This window comes from Astatotilapia calliptera, chromosome 7, assembly GCF_900246225.1.
Source record: "Astatotilapia calliptera chromosome 7, fAstCal1.2, whole genome shotgun sequence".
Classification (NCBI taxonomy): Eukaryota; Metazoa; Chordata; class Actinopteri; order Cichliformes; family Cichlidae; genus Astatotilapia; species Astatotilapia calliptera.
This window is the reverse complement of record NC_039308.1, coordinates 57,182,668-57,201,881: the sequence shown is the minus strand read 5'-3', so window position 1 is coordinate 57,201,881 and position 19,214 is coordinate 57,182,668. Positions and strand designations below refer to the sequence as shown.

The window sequence follows — 19,214 nt, the reverse complement described above, 5'->3', positions numbered from 1 at the left end:
TCCTTAGATGAAAATTGCCCCAATATTATAACATCATTAAAAAATATTATGTGTATGTTTTGTTTGAGTATTTATTTAGATTTTACTTTCTTCACCTAAAGTGCAAATTGACAAAAAATCAAGTACTGCCAGATGACAAAAACCATTTAGTTACAAAAACCATCATGACGGAATATCAACCGTTGGCTTAAACTTTAAACCACACTGAAAACAAACAAAACAAGTGTGTTCAGTTATGAAGTTTTAATTATTACCACTGGATGGTACAAGTGGAAAGATTAGAGGTCGTTTTCCTTTTACCTTTCTTCTCAGCCACCTCTGGTGCCCTGAGAAACATAGAGGACACAGTTGCTTTACTAAAACATGAAACATGAGCTGCATTCTTATAAGTGTCTGTTAGGTTTACCCTAATGTAATCATATTATCAAAAAGAAATAAATGGTAAGTGTTGACTGGTGAGGCCTGTCAGATTTCTTAACATAAGAACACTGTGATTATTTCACAAATTTACCTAGCCAGCATGTCCACAGCTTTTTTTTTTTACTGCTTTGGTCTTCTTGTGCTGACGCCCATACAAGGATCTCTGGATTTCAGGCACTACATACGGGGAAAAAAGATAGCCGAGAGAGTGGTCAATGGAAGATAAGTGTTGAAACTCAAGCTCGGAGGGGAAGCGCCACTTCCTAGCAACATGTGAACGCACTAAACATACCAAAATAACCACTGTAGCTGCCCAAGGTTTAGATAACACCTGTGCCAACTGCCCAGAGTGTCAGATCAACAAGCAGGATTTGATTTATTATGAAGACCCATCAGCAATCTGCTGTAAAATAAAGACTCGGTATGAGGCAGTTGTTGTGAGAGAGAGAGTGAGAGAGAGAGAGAGAGAGCGAGAGAGAAATAAGCAACTTCATAAGAAACTGTTATGTAAGTCCCCCACCCAAAAAAAACAAATCAAAACCTTCATCAGGAAACACGTATATGATTACACAATGTGCCCACACAAAGTGACACAGCAGACATGATGAATGGCTGTCAGCCATTTCTAGAATCACCATAAATAACAGTTGAAGAGAGCTTTATTAAAGCAGGGAAAAGAAGAGTGAAAAGTTACCGTCCTCACCGGGGAAAGTGAAACACTGCTAATATGGAACAGATCCATTTGGCCTCCTGAATGTTTTCACTGTTGCTAAGGTTGATGTAATGGAAGGCCTTTTTTTCAGCTGCACTTCAGAGGAAGGGGGAAAATGTCAAAAGCGTAGCTGTATGTGGGCTATTGTTCTCTTTGTTTTTAAAACTTCTTATGCATTGTATCTGCTACACTTAACTTTGGAAAAGAAAAAGTTACTCATTTTGAGTGATGTCATGAGGAAAGCAGTGAAAAATAAACACTCCGGGCATATCTGCTCTCTGTCAGAAAGTTTACCACTTGAACGGCGAACAGAGAAGAGTGAGCCCTGGTGTTCCATGTCATACTTGGACCCCGACTCTGCACTTTAACAGCAATAACACAGCAACATAGCAACCAGGCTCCTTCACTTAGAGGCATGTCATTACTAGTGTGGAGCAATCCCCCCTTTCCTGGTATATTTTAGTACCAGTGTTCTGTTGCTGGTAGAACTGAGCTCATGTGGCAAATAATATACAGCATGTTAAAAAAAAACCTCATTACATAAGGAATAAAGAAAACCTGTAAGAGCTATGAAAAGAGAAATTGAATTAAATGAACTAAAGAGCTGCTGTTTATTCAGTGCTTGTGTGGTGATTGACACAGAAATGCCACTTTTGTTTCAAAGGACATAAAGACATACCGCAGTAATTGGGGTCAGCCTCCTATTAATTGAAAACAGCAAACTGTAATTTCCTTCCCAAAAGTGTTGCCCATCTGTCAGACTCCATCCAAACCAAAGAAGCACAAAGTCATTCTTCAGGATATTTTACACCAGAGAGAGGCCTTCCAAGATTAGCATGCAACTCTGATAACGTTGAGCTCTAGAGGGATGGTGGAAATAGCTCAACTCAAAATGACTAGATATTCTGAAATGACCTCTCGCCTTCTTACTGTCAGAGGTGACGACAACTACTGACCTTTTATTAAAATTCTATGATGTCATGTTCAATGACAGTAAGTAGTCCTCTGTCAGCATTACACCTACACAGGTGTTAACCAAGACAAATATGTGCTCTGTAACACATGATTATTGTTAGTGTCCTGTAAGCCTGGCTTATTCTGCCCTTGGTCATCTCCACTCATCCAATCAGCTGAAGGGTATCGGCTACCTCAGCACCCAAGTCATACAAATCTTTTAAAATCAAGAGAGGTTCTCTGGATCTCTGCACATTTCTACAGTGGTACAACAGGTAAATAACTTCTTATTTCCTACTTTATCTCCAGATAAAGCAAGTAAATAATGAAACTTTAAGGGGATTCATCCTTTTAAACTTTTGTATGACGTTCTGTGCCTCAAAATAATCTTATGGAAATCTGGCTGTCTTATAGAGATCGTAGTTTGTGAGTGGACGTAACCTGATTTTGTCTATTCTTTAGGAGAAAGTGACAGAAGTCATCCTGGGCAACAATAAAAGCAGGATCCTGTGGACCTACAGAGTTCTTCTATGCTTTTAAAGTTTGATCAAATTAGTGACTTGCAGAATCTAAAACAGCAAAGGGGAAAACACACAGGCACACATAACACACACACATTTGACAATAACTGATTCTGAAAACTTGGCAGCACTAGCTAATACCTTCAATATGAGCACCTTAATAGTGAGATCAGTTGTTTGGGGTTGTAACTAAGAAATCCTTGTATTCTCTTTACAGTTTCCAGACGTTATGCTTTATATGACTACAGTAGAGAATAGATTGCCCATTGTTGACATTAGTGATACTGAGGTCTTCAAAAAGGCTACCATAAAGCTGGATTCTGTATTACACCATTTGACATATAGACAGTGGAATATTTAAGTCCCAATTAACTTCTCTGGCCCAGCCTGTATCTGTGAATAGACTTACCATTGTGATGGGGTTCTGCTGCAACAGAAAGGATGAGGGCCAGGCTGTGGGAGATCTGAGCCCCCTCCAGCTCCTCTAGGCCATGACTCACAGCTATGGCATGAGCCTAACGGAAACATGCACATGAAAAAATGAGAAATCGCATACTACCAAGTAAGAGCTGAAGGAAGACTGGCAAATGACATCAGTATCTCAGGAAGCCGTTGTGTTTGTATATGTTGTGCAGAAGAATTGTATATAATGTGCAAGTTGTGTTAACTTGAATCTGCTTGTCTTGGAAAGATGCTCTGTGGCCTTGGTCCTGTTTAATAGTGGCCATATCCCTATAGACAGAGCAGGTCCTCTCTGGATTACTACAGTCCATCAGCAGTTGCAGGGACTTCTGACACTGGCTTAAAGCTTTCTTTGGTTTGTTCTGTCTCTTATAGATTCTACAGAGAAAGACATGCAAATACTCAGATTGACAGGAAGTTACTCAATGTTCTCCTGAGTCTAAGTTTCATATGCATGCAGTCCTTGATCATTTTGATTGCCCATACCATAAACCAACTATGTTAGGATATAATTAGGATGTTGAATTATATCCACAAGAAATCTGTGGTATGTCTTTCCATTATGGAACAATGATCTTCCTGGTATAGAACTGTGCAGGTGATAGGAGTACACTGAAGCCATTGCATCTTTGTGTCTGTATATTCTGTGTCTGGCATTGTACTTTGATTTCCATCTAGAAGATCATCAAAGAAAAGACTATTAGTAATAGTGCAATTATTAAACTGCCAGAAAATTAGTGTCTAGTATATAACCACAAACATTTTACTTTAATACTATGAGCCTGTTTAATAAGACTAAAGTACAGTGGGGCAAAAAAGTATTTAGTCAGCCACCGATTGTGCAAGTTCCCCCACCTAAAATGATGACAGAGGTCAGTAATTTGCACCAGAGGTACACTTCAACTGTGAGAGACAGAATGTGAAAAAAAAATCCATGAATCCACATGGTAGGATTTGTAAAGAATTTATTCGTAAATCAGGGTGGAAAATAAGTATTTGGTCAATAACAAAAATACAACTCAATACTTTGTAACATAACCTTTGTTGGCAATAACAGAGGTCAAACGTTTACTATAGGTCTTTACCAGGTTTGCACACACAGTAGCTGGTATTTTGGCCCATTCCTCCATGCAGATCTTCTCGAGAGCAGTGATGTTTTGGGGCTGTCGCCGAGCAACACGGACTTTCAACTCCCGCCACAGATTTTCTATGGGGTTGAGGTCTGGAGACTGGCTAGGCCACTCCAGGACTTTCAAATGCTTCTTACGGAGCCACTCCTTCGTTGCCCGGGCGGTGTGTTTTGGACCATTGTCATGTTGGAAGACCCAGCCTCGTTTCATCTTCAAAGTTCTCACTGATGGAAGGAGGTTTTGGCTCAAAATCTCACGATACATGGCCCCATTCATTCTGTCCTTAACACGGATCAGTCGTCCTGTCCCCTTGGCAGAAAAACAGCCCCATAGCATGATGTTTCCACCCCCATGCTTCACAGTAGGTATGGTGTTCTTGGGATGCAACTCAGTATTATTCTTCCTCCAAACACGACGAGTTGAGTTTATACCAAAAAGTTCTACTTTGGTTTCATCTGACCACATGACATTCTCCCAATCCTCTGCTGTATCATCCATGTGCTCTCTGGCAAACTTCAGACGGGCTTGGACATGCAACTGGCTTCAGCAGCGGAACACGTCTGGCACTGCGGGATGTGATTCCCTGCCGTTGTAGTGTGTTACTGATGGTGACCTTTGTTACTTTGGTCCCAGCTCTCTGCAGGTCATTCACCAGGTCCCCCCGTGTGGTTCTGGGATCTTTGCTCACCGTTCTCATGATCATTTTGACCCCACGGGATGAGATCTTGCGTGGAGCCCCAGATCGAGGGAGATTATCAGTGGTCTTGTATGTCTTCCATTTTCTGATGATTGCTCCCACAGTTGATTTTTTTTACACCAAGCTGCTTGCCTATTGTAGATTCACTCTTCCCAGTCTGGTGCAGGTCTACAATACTTTTCCTGGTGTCCTTCGAAAGCTCTTTGGTCTTGGCCATGGCGGAGTTTGGAGTCTGACTGTTTGAGGCTGTGGACAGGTGTCTTTTATACAGATGATGAGTTCAAACAGGTGCCATTCATACAGGTAACGAGTGGGGGACAGAAAAGTGTCTTACAGAAGACGTTACAGGTCTGTGAGAGCCGGAGATTTTCCTTGTTTGAGGTGACCAAATACTTATTTTCCACCCTGATTTATGAATAAATTCTTTACAAATCCTACCATGTGAATTCATGGATTTTTTTTTCACATTCTGTCTCTCACAGTTGAAGTGTACCTCTGGTGCAAATTACTGACCTCTGTCATCATTTTAAGTGGGGGAACTTGCACAATCGGTGGCTGACTATATACTTTTTTGCTCCACTGTACCTACAGGTTGTCTAGCCTGGTTGAGGCCTTGTAGAGAGAAAAAAGAGCTTTGGCTGATGGTTCCAGTTGAGGCTTGGTGCAGTGCAGACAATAATAGGGAAATGTGCCTTTCCGACTCTTTTTGTTGCATCTATTCACAAGTTAAATGCAACACTGTTGGTAGCAATGCTAATTAAACTCTCATTTTAAGGATGTCTAAATAAGTGGAGATTCTTATAGCCTCAGTGGAAACTACACTTTCAGAACTGACAGAACAGGGTAGCTTGGAGGTTTAATATGTCTGTGAAGGTTCTCACAGGTTTAATGTGCGTATATACCATTGCAATGGTATATACCAATTTGTAACCCATTTGTTATTGTGTGCTTTTTTATTTTGCATGTTTGTTTGTTTGTTTTTTATTGACATGTGGTCAGAAGTTATATACACTCACCACTGGCATGGATTTCATCGTAATTTTGGATTTTCAATTATTTCTTTGAGTTTTCAGGATGGAATAATTGCACAGCATACATCTTTCAATTACTTACAAAAAACAAGAATTGGATGCACAAGTCTGAAATAATTTTTGATTTTTTCTAATTCACACAGAGTCAAAAGCATACATAAAGGCTCAAATACAGGCTCTTCCTTCTCTCGCCCCAACCAGTAGCGGCAGATGGCTGCCCCCTCCCTAAGCCTCATTCTGCCAGAGGTTTCTTCCTGTTAAAAGGGAGTGTTTCCTTCCCACTGTTGCCAAAGTGCTTGCTCATAGGGTTTCATATTTCCCAAAAACCTGACGTCAACCTGTTGGGTACCAAAAGTGTCCAATCAAGGTGAAATTGTAGCCACAGCCGCCCTGGGGCGCGGCTGCTGGACACTGGCATCACCGGGCCCTCTGACCACCACCAGTAGGCAACAGGTGAAGTGTCTTGCCCAAGGACACAATAACCAAGACTGTCCGAGCTGGGGCTCGAACCGGCAACCTTCTGATTACAAGACAAACTGCCAACTCTTGAGCTACGATCGCCCCATAGTGGGGGGTGTATGTATAGATTTAATCCTGAATGTATACTTTTGACAATGTGCGGATGAATAAATTCAAACTTGTGTACCCATTTCTTGTTTTTAAAGTCGTGTCATTCCACCCTGTAAAAAGAACTGTTCAAAAATAATTAAAAGACCCAAAAAACCATGTCATTCATGACGAGTGTATGTAAACTTCTGACCACAACTGTGTGTCATTTCCTGTCATACTGAGTTTCTCTGACTGATACAGAACTAGGGAGTTGGAGAGGAAGGAGACAGCATGATATGATGGCAGCATTACCCACTTCGAGGACACTGGATCCATCAGGCTACTGTGCCAACAGCTTTAAACAACTAAGGGACTCTAAATTTAATTCAGCTCTCCAGTCAAGGGCCTGGCCTTTATAGGAGGGCAAATACTCACTTCTATACACTCTCTAGATATGAACACAATATCAGCCTTTAAAAGAATTTCATTTGATTTAAAGCCACACAGTTTATCATAATATCAAAATTGTATTTTTTCTTGTTTTACTAGGAGCAGAGTATATGGGAACCAAAAGTCTAAGCCTAACAGTGTTATGTTCCCATCGTTGCACTGCTTGGATTTAGGTATTTATGGCTTACTGGCTATGTACCAGCAGCACAGGTTACAAAAACAGCGTGAGTGCTCATTTCTTTGAATTTTCCCATGAATCTAAGATTATGGTAACAGACTTTGATGGATAGAAGAAGTGCCCCACCCATATATCCAGGCACATTAGACCCTTTTAGGGCAGCAGTTACGGCTGAACCCATCACTACATTCCAGCATGGCTCAAGCCCCACCGCTTTGCCTGCATGGACAGACAGACAGATACAATGCCTCTCTATCCTTTTAATTCACCCTACCTCCTTACGCACATCCTGGCAGAAGGATAATATGTCACATCCCACTGAAATATACCAAAAGCCCACAGGGCAGGAAAATTAATATAATTAGGGATCTGTAGATGTGTTGCCAAGCAAGCCACACAGTTCACTATTGTAAACGTTTCCAGTACATGACTGACGCAAGGTTGTTGGGCTTTCATTTGGAAAATGATATAGTAAGGGCAAACCAAAGTAAAAACAGAGAGACTAAAAAACAGCTATCTGATCCAGCATACTGGTATGGTGCTTCAAACTAATAGCATTTAGACTCAGCATCACAGAGAAACAAATTCCCGTTTTGTCTTGGGTATTGATTGGCAACCATGGCCTACAACAAATCAGATAAACCAGTAAAGGTTGGTTTATTTCAGCAAGCTAATTGAACAAAAGTAAACTGAGAGAAAGGGGTTCTTTTTGAAAAGAAAAAAAAAACTTCATTCCAAGCAAGAGAATACTACTGACATCTGACCTATAATACTTACACTGCAAAAACTATGCAATCAATAGCCTAAGACAATTTAATAACTACAGCTGCAAAGTGTTACAGTTCAGACTTTGGAAACTTTTTGCACAAAGCTGGTAAACAGAGACTAAATGTCAGTGAATACGGACCATAAACACGAGTTGTCAATTAAGGTTGGAGGGAATATCTATGACTCATAAAATATGAATTCATTATCTAACTAGAGATAAGTTTGGAAATACTATTTCCAAATGTTTAATGTAATAAAGTCTTTCAAAATCTCTAGATTTACGAAACTAAAGATAAAGAACAAGAAAAAAAAACATGTCATCTTATTTGGCTATGCCCTGCCAATATAAGAACAACACAGCAAATTTGAAACTTCAGCAATAAAGGTTTGGCACAAAAATATCCCATCTACTGATTATATTGTTAGTGCACACCTTGTGTGTTAATCAAAAATGGACCTAAATATTTGGACCAGGATCCATAGCTAGAGCTGAGCTTATTGTTCCAGGCTTTGGTGGGAACATTCCCCTCCATCACAACAGTGGTGACCGATAGAGCTTTAGAGGCATGCCAAAATCTTACTCATCACCTAACAAAAGAGATTTAGTAAGCTTACACACCAGCCAGAGTCTGCACATTTTTTCAATTACACACATCATGTCAACAAACTCTGGCTCTCTGAAACAGAACAAAATTGGATCATTTACAAATTCCTCTGAGTCTACATCACCTTGCCTCAGTGCTCTTAGTTATAAGTGACTTAAGATGCATGCATTGAAAAGCAAGCAACAGGATCAAAATAAATACAAAGGCATTCGTATGTTGGCCTAAACCCAGGCAACACTATATTTTCTCTCCCAGTTGTGCTTCTAATTTCACCCCATGATTTAAACTATGCAAGTGCCTGCTATTTCTTATGTTGCCAGGCCACGAAGTTCCTGTAACAGTGCATACAGGACTTGATATCTGTGGAAGGTGTTGTCACCGTGATCCTTTAATTCTTTAATCTTATTAAAGAGCATGCAGTAGTGCCCTTGGGACTTCTGTTGTCAATACGACCATATGGTGGTAATGTATTTTCTAAAGTGATGTAAACATATCAGTTATATAAAAATGCTAGCCTGTTTAGAGGAAACAAACAAAGGAAGTGACATTTAATAGAGTAACTTCAAGCTTTACACTATCTCTATGAGCCAAGGAGGAAGCCAAACTAAACAAAAAGAGAAAAAATAATGAAGCTAGTTTCTCTAGGCTGGGGCCTGCAGTCCACAGCCTAGATAAATGCTTAAAAATATGTGCTTCTTTCCCATCTGTGCCTCTGCTTCATTAATGATTAACTGGGTTGCCATGCAGCAGTCCTACATTCCATGTCTATAAACACCATTACAAAACACCCCTGCTTACTGCCGAGCAGACTGGACAGTCATAGGGGAAATTCTGGTTTGAAAGGCTGTTGTTTACAAGTGGTCAGCAAAAATTCCCCTTTCCAAAAACATCCTAAAAGGTAGTTTTGTGCAAATCTGCAGAAATCTATCGCCATCTTGTGGCTAATCTTAAAACATAATGTACCATACTTAAGCATAAGTGTTTCAGTTATTTTTAATGAGCATGACAGTTTAAGGAAATAGAGGAAATTATCAGATCATCAGAAAACTGAGTAGCAGCTAATATAACACACTAATGGCTGCAAATTTGGAATTCTATTTTATGTTTACAGCTGTTTATCTGTTGACTAAAATACCTCTATACCCAGAAGATATTTCCAGCTCAGTCTTTATCTTTTCTTCCTGGGTGATAACACTGCACTTACGAAGCTGCTTCAGGATATGTTCTGCCTTCAGAAAAGATAATTTTGCCCCAGGCAAAGTTCACAAGTCAAGGACTTTTTCAGCTTATCTGAGTTCAAATTCAAATTCAAATTCAAATTTTATTTGTCACGTACACAGTCATACACAGTACGATATGTAGTGAAATGCTTGGACAACTGCTCGTGACCTAAAGAAAACAAAAAAAGGAAAGGCTATGAATAAGATAGGAAATAAATATGAAAAATTAAAAAGGGTAAATTTAACTAGGAAGGAATAAAATATAAATTAAGGTTAAAAATGAAATAACTGTACAACACAAATTAGAATGAAGGGTAAATTTAACTGGGAAGAATAAGATAAAATATATAAATTAAAGTTGAAAATAAAATAACTGTACAACAAAATACACAATACACAATATAGAACTATATAAGAATGTATGAAGAAATCTAAATATAAATAAATATATACACAATAACAGCAGCTGTACAAGTATTAACTGGAAATGAAGAATATAGTGACCAGTGTTGTGCAAAAACAATGTCCAGAAAGTCCAGTGTGTGTGTAAGAACCATATGTGTGGGTCAGTACTGTGTGGTGGTGTGATTGAGAGACCGTATCGCCTGCGGGAAGAAGCTCCTCCTCAGTCTCTCTGTGTTGGTCTTCAGGGAGCGGAATCGCTTTCCTGACCTCAACAGAGAGAACAGTCTGTTGTTGGGATGGCTGAGGTCCTTCACGATCTTCCTGGCCTTGGTCCAGCACCGCCTGCTGTAGATTGAGTGCAGATCAGGGAGCTCGGAGCGGATGGTGCGCTCAGCTGACCGCACAACCCTCTGTAGAGCTCGTCTGTCCTGCATGGTGCTGTTCCCGAACCAGGTTAAGATGTTTCCCGCCAGGATGCTCTCTATGGTGCACGAGTAAAAGTTCCTGAGCACCTTGGAGGGCAGTTGGAAGTCTCTCAAGCGTCTGAGGTGGTAGAGACGCTGTCGGGCCTTTTTCACCACGGTGTTGATGTGACAGGACCATGACAGGTCCTGCGTGATGTGAACTCCGAGGTATTTGAAGCTGTCCACTCTCTCCACTGGGCACTCGTTGATGACGGGGGTCTGGTAGTTCCTCTCCTGCTTAGTGCTGAAGTCCACTATCAGCTCCTTTGTCTTACTGACGTTTAGAAGGAGGTTGTTCCTCTGGCACCAGTTCTCCAGATTCCTAATCTCCTTCACGTAGGCCGTCTCGTTGTTATCAGAGATCAGGCCCACCACGACGGTGTCGTCAGCAAACTTGATGATGGTGGTGGAGCTGGTAGTGGCCACACAGTCATATGTGTACAAAGAGTACAGCAGGGGGCTCAGAACACACCCCTGGGGGGCTCCAGTGCTGAGAGTGGTGGAGGCTGAGACATGTCCGCCCATCCTTACTGCCTGTGGTCTGCCAGTTAGGAAGTTGGAGATCCACTGACACATAGATGAGCTGAGTCCCAGATGCTCCAGCTTGGTGGTGAGTGTGGAGGGAATTATGGTATTAAATGCAGAGCTGTAGTCTATGAAGAGCATTTTAACATAATTCCCCCTTCTAGTGTCCAAGTGAGTGAGTGATGTGTGGAGGAGATGAGAGATGGCATCGTCTGTGGAACGATTTGGACGGTAAGCGAACTGTAGTGGGTCCAGTGTGTCTGGTAGTGAAGAAATGATGAAGTCTCTGACCAGGCGTTCAAAGCACTTCATCACTACTGAGGTGAGGGCTACAGGGCGATAGTCATTGAGAGAAGCAGAGTTGAACTGATTGCTATATATAATACTATATCAGCAACTGTGGTAACGATGTTTGACCGTGAGCGGGAACGCACCACCTTGTGTGAGGTTTACATTTAGAAGACATGTGAAAATCGTAACCTTTTCACCTGTGATTGGAGAGGTGGACAGAGAAAATTTAGCACCTCTCTTGCAAGAGCCGAGTGCGTCTGGGCCTGCAGTCCCCAGCCTAGAGGAAAACACACACACACACACACACAGAGAGAGAGATCATAGGGCAGAGTTTAAAACTGATACAAAGCGGATCTGAACATTCTCCTTACACCATTTACAAAAAGAAACCCAAACAGCAACATGTAAAAAAATGGCTAATCACTGTCATAACTACGTCTGTGTAAAGGTCGACCAGACCAGAATTACATATTGAGACTGAGATTCGCAATGTACTCACAGCATCTATGTAAAATTACCTTTTAACTTGAAATATGCTTTAGCAAATCTAGCATGGGCCTCTGCTAGTTTCAGGTGTCGCTCCCCATATACTAGCACTGTCATTCACCTTGCCCAACTTAATGGATTTATTTAGGATTTATATTATTATATATAATCCAAACTTTGTGTTCTGTCTGACTAACAAAGCACAAAAGCTAATGTTGGAAACTTGGTTTTTTAATCTTCTGCAGATATACTGTACATAAACCACTCTCTTTCTCTCTCTCTTTCCTCCAGACCTTTTAGATTTGCTTGCTTTGGTTTTTGATTTACTAAATACAGCACATCTCCGCACAAGACATTATTGATGAGTGCAATGCAATTATTTAGGGTTCGATTTTTTTCCCCTTTTTGTTTCTAGATAAAATTAAGTTTCACGCAAATAATGTGTGGTCTCCATATTGTATCCTTCCATTTGAGCCTGCGCCTTGACAACAGTGAGCACTTTATCGAGCATCTGGGTGTGCTGCACATAGGCTACTGTAAAGTGTAGTTTGTGAACTATTGGAAAAGCCTACTGTTTCCTATTAATAACATAGAGCAAGATTTCTCTGCCTTCCCCTTTAAATTAGAAAAAGAAACGTTTAAATATTTGGGAATAAATATAACCCGCACAATGAAAGAGTTGCGGATTCATAATTTTGACACTTTGTTAGAACAAACATCATAAGATTTTAAAAAATGGGCAATACTTCCAATCTCATTAGCAGGCAGAATAAATATAGTTAAAATGGCGGTCTTACCAAAGTTTCTCTATGTTTTCCAAATGGTTCCTGTTTTCATAACCAAATCAAGTTTCAAAGATTTAGATAGATTAATAGCAACATTTATTTGGAAAAATTCAAATCTCAGAATGGAAAAAACATATTTGGAAGTACCAAAAGAGGCTGGTGGGCTAGGGTTGCCAAAATCTATCTTTATCTTTTTCACCAAATTATTGCATTGGAAATATGTTTATGAAAATAGCGAGGGTGAAGCTTGGGTAAAAATGGAACTGATGTCTAATCCACTTCCCCTCTTAACCTCATCCCTAGCTCTAATTCAAAAACAGAAAATAACAAATCCAGTTGTAAGAACATCTATTAAAATATGGCTTCAATTCAGAAGGCATTTCTGTTTGCAACAGGTTAGTAATTTTTTCCCTGTTGCTTTTAACCCTTTTTTTGCCATCCATTTCAGATAAAGCATTCCAAATTTGGCATAATATTGGTTTGAAGTTTTTTTTTACAATTTATTTTCAGGAGAAACGTTTAACACCTTTGACGCTTAGATGAGAGATTACAATATACCAACCTCACATATGTTTAGATATTTGCAAATACGAAGTTTTGCAAAAACATTGTTTCCTTCTTTTCCTTACCTACCTCCTAAAAATCAAGTGGATACTATTTTGGAAATGGATTCTTTTGGCAAAAGGCGAATCTCCGTCATATACAAACTGATACAGAGCTTAAGGCCTATTACTTGGAAAAAACTAAAAATAATTGGGAAAAAGACATTGAGGTGGTTTTATCTGATGATGAGTGGAGATCTTGTTTGAATCGTATACATACTTCCTCAGGAAAATGCCATTGCATTTGCTACATTGCTTGCCCGTAGACTTATTCTATTCTACTGGAAGTCTAATAAGGCTCCTTCATACATACAATGGTTAAAGGAGGTGCTTTTTTTACCACTGGAAAAACTTAGATATAGAGTTCTCTCATCACAAAAAAACAACCATTTATTGACTATATAAAAACGTATTTTCCTGATGTGTATTATACTTTTTTTTTTTTTTTTGATTTGTTCTGTTTCTCTTTACATGAGCCTTGGGTGGGGAGGGAAGGGAGGGTGGTTCTCGTTGGGGTTTTTTTGTTTTGTTTTGTTTTTGTTTAAAAAAAAAAAGGGAATGCTCTTGAAGCAGGTTGCCTTGTTTGGGGAGATTAGGTCTCTTGTTTAATATTTTGTTCTGTCAAAATGCTCGAGAATGAAAAACTCAAAGCCAAAAAAAAACAACACAAAAAACAAAACAAAACAAAACTTCCTGTTAATCTGTCAGCTGGTGTCACACGTTAACTGATTGTGTCCTCAGATTAATTAAGAGTTGCTTTATCTGTCTGTGTTGGGCTGTGGCTACGTCCAGGAGTTCAGAGTGTGAAATGTCACAGGTACTCTGTGCAGCTATTTTGCATCCCAGCCTTTATTTATTGCTTTTTATAGGCTTTGGGATGCAAAATGGTCTCCCGTGTGTTTCAGCGCCTGACACCAGAACAGTCAAATTCATCAGGGATGGCTTTTATTCAAAATAACATCTCAGAGAAATAAAAACTGAAACGCTAAAATATTAAAACACCAGATTTGGTGATCATGTTTCCCTTTGTTTTAGTCAGGTTATTTTGGATAAAACCTGGTTTAAAAACATCATTGATGACAAAAAGCAATCAGTAATAGCTGGACAATGAAAAATCTGCACAGCTTTAATTAGCGTGAGATCCACAATGGTTCGACAAAAGCTAAATGACTGCCTTGGTGTGGTCTGTGTCTATATCCTGGAAAGAACTCGTAACATTTCTTGCACTATTATCAGTTTGTGAATACTTCCATCTTTACCGGAGTCACCAAATGGCACACAAGAAAGACAGTTTTTAGGGGTTTTTTTTGCTTTTCTGCAGAGTGGGTCTATTTCCTGCTCTATAGCCTAATGTTCACTGACTTTGACTGTATCGTTGCATTTATTTCTGTTTCGTGAAATCTGACAGGAAGTGACAGACACTTCCTTTTTGCTTTGCCTTTGTTTCTTCTGGACTCTGGATCATGGGCCCTGACTACGCCCTGGATTATACTCTGCCCCAGGCTAGCTCCATCTAACTGGGCTGTGACTATATTCTGGACATTATACTTGTAACAGATTTCGTGTTTTATGTTATAACTGCCTGTTTATCACTGCTTTTTTTTTTTTTTTTGGTGTACACTGCAGCACATATCCAGCGCTGTCTGATGTTAGGAGTTTAAAATGTCAACATGTGGGAGGAAAACTCGAGCTGTTTTTGGTGCAGCTTTAAGGATTTTCAAATCTTAAGCTCAAGGGTGTTTAAACCAAACATTAAACAACTGAAATTTTCCCCAAAATGATCACTTAGCAGTTGAGCTGCACCACAATCAGATCTCTTTTTTTTTTCTTCCCACTTTTGCTTCAAAGATGGCACTAACCTGATCGACTGGGATTGGTCTATGTGCTGGACAGGGACTCGGCTGGAGCTTTTTGTTTTTGTTTGTAATGTTTAAATCTGTACATAAACGCTGCAATATGACTTCTAAAGAAAAAAAGGGGTAGTTTGTGTCACTACAGCCTATACCGTATACTCACCTCTCAATGATCCTCATGGGCTCGAGCGTGCCTCTAAAAGTGTTGGAGCTTTTCTTCAGGAGGAATCATTATATAAATTTCTTCTTAGCACTGTTTATTTGTGAAGGTTTCCCTACATCTGAGCCATGAAAAAGAAAGAAATATGTACCCCTGTTTCTGCTTGCCATGTTTTCATGGGAACATCCATAGGTTTAATCGAATAAGTCATGTTAACACTTTTTTTTTCCTGGAAGGAAACATATGTAAATCCTTGCGTTTATTTAACCTACCACTTAAACTACCAACACCTTACAGAAACGCTTAATTTTTTTTAACTGTAAATAAAATGATCAACATTTACCTAGCGGAGCTAATTAAACGAATTAAACAAATAAAGGTAAACATAAAGGATACTCACTTGATGACTCACTTGGTTGTCATCACTAAATTGCTTAATTTTATTAATTCATTTGTTTATTTGCCATCAGCAGAATGGTTTCCTTGGTTACACACGGCGCGTGCGATAGTAGCAAGTTAATGTGACCAACAATGGATCCTCGTCCACGTTATTCACCGGAAACATTTAGCGGTCTAGCAATTAATAGCTAAAAAAAACATCTTCTTACAAGCTAAACCAAAGCCAGGCTCTGTTCAGCGATGCCGTTAGGGTCCGCTGCTGAAAAATATTCACCGCTGAAGCGCTTCCTGAAGGCGCAAACTGGCATATCATGGAGCGGGCAGCATTCAAGAACTACACTGTTCGTGGACGAACACGTCGTTTTTAAGTGTAGTACGATTTTTTATGTGACCACAAACATCATCAAAACGACTTAGTTTAATGAAATACATCAAACCGGATATAATCGTTAATGGTTAAACTGCGCCTGCATGTTTCAGTCTTCTTGTTAACGCTCTTTCAGTGTGCTTTTTGAACTAGCCTGGGTAGAAAGTCACTAAATCAAAGAATAGCCACATCCACGTTTTCTTTTTCTTGTGATTCATTTATCATTAAGGCGGTTGACTTAATGCAATTCTACACATTTTGGATCCGATACCAAGTAAATACAGGGTCAGTATTGCTGATACCAATATCGATACCAGTACTTATAACCTACAAAGGCAGCCTATGTAGGGGAGAGAGCAGTGTGTCATGATTTATGAGATGAATTATTATTAGCAAATTATTCCAAACACATTATAATGACCATTAAATCACTCTGATTTTACTTTCGACAACTAAACTCACTTTTCAGCTTCTCATGTATTTTGAAACAATTTTTTTTGAGACCTGGAATGTAAATGTGTGTGTCTCTAAAGCACTTTGGGTCTTCTGCTGCTGTTTGAAAATAGGCTTCATCAGGGCTGGACTGGGACAAAAGAAATCGGCCCTGGCATTTTTGGTCCACGCAGCCCATCATGATCACTCAAAAAAACAAACAAACAAACAAACAAACAAACAAACAACAAAAAATAAACAGCAACATGTTTTATGTTGTTGGGTTAGTTCTTAGCTGCAGTGCACTATGTGATAATTAAAAGCCACACTTTAGCTAATGGTCAATGTAGCCATTCACTTTACTTCCTAATTATGTTCCTTCATCTGTTTTCATACCACATTAATTTCCCTTCCTCTGTCTCTTCCTCACTCTCTTGTTGTGACTGTAGTTCCTCCTGCTGCACGTCTCTACGGCTTGTTACTTGTTGCTGGTGTTGACGGTGCAGCAGCAATAGAGACAGCTAACATGTCGGTTAATCTGACACATTTTTCTGCATTTATTTTTAGTTTTTTGCCACTCCTTCCACACTAAACTCTGTTTTACAAGCCTCATGAGTGCACATCAAAGGTGGGGGAGGGTCTGATTGTGTTAAGAGATTTGATTGGGCAATACATTGTCTGCAATGAAAATGAACAAATGGACTGTTGTGACTGCTTGTAGGGTTGGTGCACAGCGCTCCTTCAGTTGACCCGCATCGGCCCACTGGGCAAACCCTTAGTATGCCAGATTATCCTGGTGAAGTATTAATCCTATTCCACTAGTATCGATTCAATACCAATACCAGGGTTGGTAATGATAATATTAATATTTGGATCATCTGTCCACCTCTAGGCAGGGTTTGTATCTACCCCCTATCTCTGGTCTTCTCCAATGCTGCTTTAATGAACGAACAAACCGCTTAAGTGAACTGCTGTGCAACTTTGTGTAATGTCGCATGTCATTTTTAGTCCTTGTCCCGCTGTTCTACATACTGAGATGGTGTCCCACATTTTAATTTGCTCTAGTATTCAAAGCCCAACACATTAGTACAGACCATTTTCAAAAACCTGAAATATATTTTTGGCTGTGAACAGGGGACAGCTGAGGCTGAGGCAGCAATTTACAGGATGGAATACATCAGCTTCCTTACACCTGACAGTCCTAGCTACGGAGTTTTTTTTTTAAAAGTGCGCATTGAAAGATGGATTTTAAGGGCCTGAAAATCAATGAAAAACCTGACTGTTCCTAGCAGGCAAAAACAAACTTCAAGCCACCATAAAACCTCCCAGTGGCCGTTTAGCCCCTGGCTTGAAGAAAACAGACAAGGTTTTTGACATACAAAATTTGCAAAATCTGCTTTCTGTGAGAAGTCGACATGTTCTCCCTGTGCCTGCTTGGGTTATCCCCAGGTGCTTTAATCTCCCGATAACATACCAAAGACATGCTTGTTAAGTTTATAGGTGCAAAGGTGCATAGGTGTGTCATTGTCTGTATTCTTGTGATAGCCCCTTTGATGCACTGGTGAATTGTCCATTGTGCACCCTGTCTCTAATTCCCTATGACCCGAGGTAAGAGAGGGGTCAAGACAGTCAATGACAAAGGAACTGTCTCATTAAAATCAGGGTTTGTTTTTTTATCGTCTTGATAAGGCCACAAGATGTCAGTGTAGCAACACAAGAGCTGTGGACTCAGACAAACCGTGGGTTTTACTGTTGAGCTCAAGGGAGTATTATAATATTGTTTTGCTGTTTTAAGAAGTGATGGCTGAGGTTTTGGCCATCCCTGAGGGCATGCGCACTTCAAACTAAAGTGCAAATATGTATACCTCAGGGCCTTTGTTTTTCTTTTTTTTTTTTCTGTGTCATCCAGGCTTCATCCTCTGGATTAAGTTTTCTTAAAGCTCTTAGGAAGATACTTATGATTTATAAAAATCACCATTTAGTCATCTGCACATTTCAGCAGTCACACAAATGGCAAAAACTTATGACTTCACAACGCCTTCACAAGTATTTTATGATGACAACAACCTGCGTAGACCACAGAATTAAAAAAAACAAAAATCTCTGTATGCTTATTGGTTAATGTACCTATGGGTGGGAGGCAACATTGACCTTTAAGTTGTTCAATGTCATCTGTAGCTCATTAGTTTTAATGGGTGGGTGTTAAATGGGCTGAAGTCGCAGTGGTGCGCAGGTTGAGAGGTGCCACTTTGATGAGATGGTAAACAATGAACCTGAAAGACATTCTTCCATGGCTTCTAATTTTACTGCTTAAAGGAGTTTTTTTCTTGTGTTCTCTAATTGTTTGTACTTTGCTGAAGTTACACATCCAGAGATTAAAGTATGCTGTTTGCACACAAGCTCTGTCGTTTGTCCAAATCTCGTGCAAATAAGTGTGATTCAGTGTTCTACACAGCAACATGCTTTCCCCTTGATTAAGTTAATTTATTATTTGTCACTGGGTATGCAGTCTGTTTCGATGCTGTGCAACATTCTTCCTTTTTATAAAGGGTATGATAGTACAGTTGTATGGCTATAAATTGTTAGTACAGGTGTATTCGAAGAACTAAAAGGCCTTCAAATTAAAATGTTGCTGTAAAAGTGCCGATAACCTGTGTTTCCCATCATTTTGTGCTTTAATATAAAAGCTATATACCCATAGCAGGAGGAGGAAATGTACATTTCCTTGTGAAAATATACTTTCTTACA

At 39.7% G+C, this 19,214-nt stretch overlaps 1 protein-coding gene across 1 annotated transcript; it reads right to left on the bottom strand.

The window, feature by feature from the left end:
• Positions 1-15: 15 nt before the first annotated feature.
• LOC113024963 (tetratricopeptide repeat protein 23) lies at positions 16-15,654 on the bottom strand. Its single transcript, XM_075410376.1, is given in 15 exon segments — positions 16-277; positions 279-326; positions 512-540; positions 542-760; positions 2,185-2,296; positions 2,298-2,344; positions 2,528-2,655; positions 3,017-3,122; positions 3,276-3,456; positions 9,621-9,741; positions 11,508-11,604; positions 11,607-11,659; positions 11,901-11,982; positions 15,278-15,343; positions 15,346-15,654. Coding segments are annotated over 15 exon segments (1,416 nt in total). The 5' UTR covers positions 15,439-15,654; the 3' UTR covers positions 16-243.
• Positions 15,655-19,214: the final 3,560 nt, after the last annotated feature.